Raw genomic sequence first — 6,863 nt, forward strand, 5'->3', positions numbered from 1 at the left:
TTTTTTTTTTTAGCTGATTATATATATTTACTTTTATCATTGTGAATTCATTTGTTGATTATTTTAACATTGTTTGTAATTTTATTTCATTTTTCATGCGAATCAAAATCAATCACTATTTTCTTAATTACAAACAAAGACGAGGGAACACTAAAATGGGCCTCAAGCGTAAAATGAAATGGGCCTCAAGCGTAAATAAAATGGGCCTCAGGCCTAAAACAATATTTTTATAATCATTTCTTTTTGTACCCCATAGCTTTCATGTGCATCCCATTTTACTTGAGACCAATTTAACTCCATTCGATCCACGAGTTGGTCTCACCCATAGAACTTTTATTGCTATTTTGGTTCTAATCTTTTTTTGTTTATGTGAATTTATGGTCTTTTGAGCCTTTTTAACTCTAACCCATGTGAACCAAAGTCTAACCCTTTATTTAAAGACAGGTCTAAAATTGAGAATGATAAAAATCCATATAAAAGTTTTCAAGTTATTAGCTTAAGAATAGAGGTTTACTATTTAAAGATTTTAAGTTATACATTTTATTCATAATAATTTATACATTTAATCATATTTATTGTTTTTATAAACTTTAAAACTATAATTTTAGTGTATTACTACTAACTAACCTAAACGTAACAGAATAGTTTGTTACAAATAATCATATATATATTAGTTTAAATAGTTAAAATTATGAAAATTTTAAATTAGATCATGAACTACTATAATTCAAAAATAGTTTTAAAAAATTAACAATATAAAAAATATTTATGCTCTTAATATACTAATCAAACTTCAATACACAAGGCCGAATGATTCCTTATTCCCCTTTATATAATTGATTCATGAAGTATTCTGTTTGGCATATCTTATTTCCAAAAGATTGTTCTTGGAATCTTAAATGTTTAACTTTTATCATTTATATGTCAAAACTAAGATTTTAAAATTTGACATTTTTATTTAAATTCATTTTACATAAAATAGAACTCATCAATTAATATTTGGTTTTCAAACGGCCAAAAACAATCATTTACTATTATCCTAGGCCATAAATTTCAAACTTTCCTTTACCTTTTAAATTTATTTATATTTCTTTACCCCTGTAACTATTCATTTTTACCTCTATAAATACAACTTATTTTATTTTTTCAATAAATTACCTGCCATAAATAATAAGAATTTTCTTTTACAAACTTTTCAATAAACTAATATCGTTAAAACATCCACCAAGAATACGGCTTGAAGAGAATTAAAAAAAAAAAACAAAACAAAACAACGGGAATGTAATTTTATGTAATCTCATAACTGCAACTTTCAGCTCACAAATAACATTATATACGATGAGAATACACTTTCATATATTATATGATTATTTATGATATTATTATAACAATCGGAAAACATGGGAAAGAAATGGAAAGCAATGAAGAAGCCTTGGTAGTTAGTTGTAGCAACAAGCAAGGCCCCAAGCAAGCGAACCACAACAATTACCAGAAATCCAAATCCTAAAAAGAGGTGAGAAATAAAGGACCAAATCCTAATTAGAAAAAGCACCACTGTTCCTTTCTTTTTTTTGATCCCAATCCAAAGGAAGAGACAAAGTGCAGGTGTTGTTGCTCATGGCTTCCACAGAATGGTTGTCTCTGCAATCATGGAAGTAACAACATACGGGTCCATGTTAGAAGCCGGCCTTCTGTCCTCAAAGTATCCCTTCCCTGCTTTCTCTGTGTCCCTCCCAACTCTCACAGAAGCTCCACGGTTTGCAACTCCCTGAACCAACCAACAATCATCACACCACAAATTTCTTATAAAAATTATTATGATTAAAAAGAAAAAAACTTCTAGAAGGGGTCCCTAGTGTCGTTTTCTTGTTCAGAGGGTCCATAATGCTTGTTCCCACATAGAAAAGTGTGTCGAAGGAAAGCTAGTAGAACCAAAAGAGTATAGTATGGTGTTTTTTTGTTGCGTACCCATAAGAAGGTGTTGATGTCTGCAGTTTCGTGTCGTCCTGTCAAACGGCGTTCATTGCCTTCTCCATAAGCAGCGATATGCTCCTTGTGCCTCTTCCCCAATTTTTCAATTGCTGATTTTATTACTTCATACCCACCATCTTCTCTCATCGTCTTCGTGCTGCAAAAATATTATCATCGTCACTACTGTTACTGTTCCTTATTGATTCGATGGACTCGAAGCTATATTTGCTGTTAACAAATGTTACCTGTAGTTGGTGTGAGCCCCAGCACCATTCCAATCACCCTGGTTTTTTAATAACACAAAAGACATTAGATGTAAAAACTTTTACTTTGATTAAAATCAACATACAGTTTCTTCAGGGGAAAAATGTTAACCTTGATTGGCTTAGGGTCAAAGGAAAGAACCACACCAGCAACCTCAGTGATCCTCTGCAAGAAAGAAAGTTAGTTCATGGATAAGGTAGGTAAAGTAACACCAGAAGTAGTCACGTGCCACCTACCTCCAAGATGTAACGAGCTACCCACAACTCGTCACCAGCTGAGATCCCAACTGCAGGTCCAACTTGGAATTCCCACTGCATAATATACAAGAAATCAAAATAGATTATACAAAGCAAACACAAGCTGAAAATGTCAAGGGTTAATCAATGATGTGTACGAAAAATAGTGCATAATTTATACCAATTTCAACTTACCTGACCAGGCATCACCTCTCCATTAATTCCACTGATGTTGATGCCAGCATAAAGACAGGCTTTGTAATGTGCGTCAACAATGTCACGCCCAAAAGCCTTTTCAGCACCAACACCACAATAGTATGGTCCCTGTCAAACATGTTAAACAAATCAAACAGTAATGTTATTCCCCAGATTAAATATAACAAGTGTGTAAACAATAACAGAGACAACAGTATACTTCCAAGGAAAAAACATCCAACAACATTAAACAACTCGGGTTAAGGACGCGTTTTGACTGTGTTAAGTGTGAAATGGATAATACAATGAGTTGTGTGTGTGTGTGTAATTGAGTACTCGCCTGAGGTCCAGGGAAACCGCCAACAGGCCACCCAAGTGGCCAGCTGATATCCTTCTGCAACAAGGTGTATTCCTGTTCAATACCGTACCTAAGAAAAAACCATGTAACAACAAATAGTCAGAAAATGAAAACTAGAAATGGTTACTAGAAACAACAATGGAAAAACAACATATACCAAGGTTCTTCAGCAACAACATCAGCATGGCTGAATATCTTGGCAGCATTGTGCCTCTTGTTAGTGGGAATGGGTTCACCAGCTGGAGTGTACGCATCACACATAACCTGGAGTGAAAATACAGAGTAAAACAGAGGACTACACCATAGTCCATATATAAAGATTTTTTTATACTGCTACCGATTATAAGTTATGCACAGTAAAATTGTTGATTTTTGGTTATTAACTACTTTAAAAATCATGTAAAAAGTAATTTCTACAGAGTGTTTGTTGTGAAAACCTCCCCCTTCACAGTATCAAAATTAAACTTACTACAAAAAAACAAGTTGTATGGGTAAAGAGAAACTCACCAAGATATGGTTACCCCTTCTGAATGGATCCTTGAAAATAGCTTGTGGGCTGTATGGAATCCAACCCAAATAAGTAAAGAATAGAATTTCAAGAAAATTGCGTATTGGTTAAGAAAAAAGTGGTTAGCTAAGAGGATTAAAGAACCATACTATATAATCACTTCACTGTCTTCTCCAGAGGCTTGACCTGTGCTGGAGCCATCATAGTTCCACTTAGGCAGCTCTGAAGGGTCGCTAACTGGTCCTGGGAGAGTCTGTGTACCAGATCCATTTTACACTTGCGTTAGAAAACAGAAAATAATACAAATACAATTTTTTTTTTCAGCTTGCTACATATAGTGAATTACCCTTGCTTTGCTCCTTAGATCCAGTCCTGATCCACCGATCCTACCAAAACAAAAATAAAACGTTACAATTCATCAAGAGGAAAATTTCCATAAAAGCAAGTTTCAAACCAAACAATAAAGGGAAGAAAAAAAACACTTCCTTTTTTCAAATTAATTACAAACAAAAGAGCAAGCTCATCTTTGAAGCAATCAAAAACTGAGTAAAGTCAAACAGCAGCATAGCCACTAAAATACAGAGTAAAGTAAACATCTCGGATTCGGAACACGACCCCCACCCTTACAAAATAACCAAAACTACTCCAAAAATATATATATATATATATTGAACAGGGGGCCGAAACATCGAGAGAGAATACGATATATCACACAAACAAAATATGTGAAACATGACAAGAACACCAGCAAGAGGGAAAGGGGGAAAAGGGAAATCAGGGGTAAAAGTAATCTCCTTGCAATATTTAAGTTCATGAGATTTCATGAATTCAGGTCAAAAGTTTCCAGGGTCGTTTTTAAAGGGGATGGCACAAAATCATGTATTGTAGAGTAGAACAGAGTTGATCATGTCATACGAGACTAGTCCATTCAGCTGGACCCAATTCTCAACGTTGATCATACAAAGGATCTGTAATAATAAGTCCCTGACAACGTAGAAGCATGCAGGTAACAACAACCTATTCACATGTTCTCATGGTGTTCTTGTTCGTACGTACAGAAAAAACCACAAAAAAAAAAAAATGAGAGATATAGAGAGAGGGAGAGAGACTAACCATATGTACTCTGCGATGACCTTCTCGGTGGTGTCGGAGAGGTTAAGGTTGATGAGATCTGATAGCAGCGACATGGTAAAAGTGAAGAGACGAAGAAACAAGGAAAGACCCTTCTTCACAGCACAAAAAAGATCTCTCTTTTTCTCCTTTCTATGAATCCTGAGATTCAACACGTACGTGAGCAGAAGAGTAGGGTGTGTGGGATTTTATAGTGGGTTGTTCTTGCTCCCTACAACATTGTACTTCCTCAGATTCAATACGTAATTCACTTCACATGTGGATTTCTTTTTAATTCATTTCTACCCTAAACCTTCACTTCTTTAATGCTTATTTCTTTTAGATTCATGAAAATATATTTTTATTTGGTAAAAAAAAAAAACAATTTTCAAATGACATAATCAAGATACTCATTAAAATTATAGATTTTGAACCTGTAACCGTACATATTTTACGATGAACGATGTGGGAAAATTTAATGCTTCGTTTTTTTATTAAAAATATAATATTAAATGACAATTATAACCATGATCATATTAGGTGGAATTATTAAACTATTGTTAAATACGATAATAAATTGTCCAAATGGCATGGCCGTTTCAAAAGTGTGTTTGGCAGAAGAATCTAATCGGTGGGGTTCACCAATGTTCACCGGCTAACTGCTGTTCTGGTTTTTGGGTTATTTATTTAATTAATTATGTGTGATGCCAATAAGTACTAAAAAGTTTTCTTAGTACTTTTAAGGTCTCTTCTAATACAAATCGTATTTTTTCATTCATACTGTCTAATCTGAAATTTTATATATATAATGAAACTGATGAAAAATACCTTGAAAAAAGGGAAAATTTGTTTAAAATATCTATTATATAGAGTCATTGTATATAATATTATTTATATTTGAAAAAATGTAGGGTTTTACTCTTTGCAAAAATTAAACTGAGTTATATTTTTTGTTTTCAGTGAAATACTAGTTATTCCGTTTCTAATTCCTCTAAATAAATTATGTCTATATTTTTCCATCGATAAACAATACATTTTTTAGAGAAATAAATATTTGTAGTAAAATTATTTTAATAAAGACATGTTTATTATTACTGTGTGTATAAGTTTTAAATGACAATATTGATCCGTAATTATTGTTTTTTATCTACTGATTTATTATATGATGAGCTGGATTTTCATGGAAAGTTAACTTATAAATTTAAAATGAAGGTAGAGAAAATTTATGTTTAAAAAAATAGTTTTTATAAAATACATTTTTAATAATTATTTTTCTACTAAGTTAAACAATAGAGTATTTAGATTTTATTTCATTTTGATAACTTTTACATTTAAATAAAATAACTCGATTCTTATATTACACAACTAGAGTTTCATATTTATCTGTACAGTAAGAAACTATGATAACAAATATTTTAAAAAATTATGATTGAAAGTATTGGAGTTAAAACGTTTTTTTTCTAGTTTTATTTTTCTTGTGGAAAAACAATATAAAGCATCACCCTACAACATTGTCAACATTCTTAAGAAGAAAAGTCAACGGTCAATAGTAGAAATGATAGAAAAGGTTAAAAACAATGAATGGAATTTTCTGCTACCCTAATTGGAGGATGAATATGGATGTTGATCTCTCTATTAAATCCAATAGTTGAAAATAAGTTTTCCTAGCTTCAGAATATCAAAATCTTATATTTGGTGTTTCATTAAAATTAAAATTTAAAAGTAATTAAAAAATTACCTATTAATTATGAATTTTAACCATCACATATTTTATGCATTAAAATAACCTTTTGTCATAAAGTTTGGTTATATAAAAAAATCCTTCAATTCACAAAAATAATTGTTTATTTTTAAAAAAATTTATTTCAATTTTTGTTTTTTCATTTATTGATTTATAAAAAATAGAAAGTAAAACGAAGTCTTGTTGCAATGGAAAATTGATAATTGCAATGTAGACATGTACAAATTGCTATTCAAGCGGTGCATATACAATGCTGGAACATTCAAACAAAAATTACGACTTTTAGAAATTGTTCTTTATAGTATAAAGATGTTTAATTCAATTTATATTTTTCTTCAATAACTTGAACAAGTTTAAAAAAACTAATGTAATCGAAATTGAGAATTTTGTTGAAACAATTACAAAAATTAATTAAAATAATGTTTGTTAAAACAATTACAAAAAATAATTAAAATAAGGGTTAAAACATTAGGTATTTGT

The 6,863-nt window shown here is 31.3% G+C and overlaps 1 protein-coding gene across 2 annotated transcripts; it reads right to left on the reverse strand.

Moving 5' to 3' along the window:
• Positions 1-1,329: 1,329 nt before the first annotated feature.
• LOC114185122 (glutamine synthetase nodule isozyme) lies at positions 1,330-4,936 on the reverse strand. Of its 2 annotated transcripts, XM_028072657.2 has the most exons (12): positions 4,646-4,936; positions 3,879-3,918; positions 3,682-3,785; positions 3,532-3,580; positions 3,182-3,288; positions 3,007-3,094; positions 2,667-2,795; positions 2,472-2,546; positions 2,347-2,400; positions 2,217-2,254; positions 1,969-2,128; positions 1,330-1,768 (listed from the first exon to the last, which is right to left on the reverse strand). In XM_028072657.2, the coding sequence occupies exons 1-12, from the start codon at positions 4,717-4,719 to the stop codon at positions 1,616-1,618; spliced, it is 1,071 nt and encodes a 356-aa protein (XP_027928458.1). In that variant the 5' UTR covers positions 4,720-4,936; the 3' UTR covers positions 1,330-1,615. The 2 variants fall into 2 exon arrangements, with proteins under 2 accessions (XP_027928458.1, XP_027928465.1); XM_028072664.2 differs by lacking the exon at positions 1,969-2,128 and having other exon boundaries at positions 1,413-1,708.
• Between the last annotated feature and the right edge of the window lie 1,927 nt (positions 4,937-6,863).

Source organism: Vigna unguiculata, chromosome 1, assembly GCF_037176805.1.
Source record: "Vigna unguiculata cultivar grain cowpea cultivar isolate G323 ecotype 2 chromosome 1, ASM3717680v1, whole genome shotgun sequence".
NCBI classification, from domain to species: domain Eukaryota; kingdom Viridiplantae; phylum Streptophyta; class Magnoliopsida; order Fabales; family Fabaceae; genus Vigna; species Vigna unguiculata.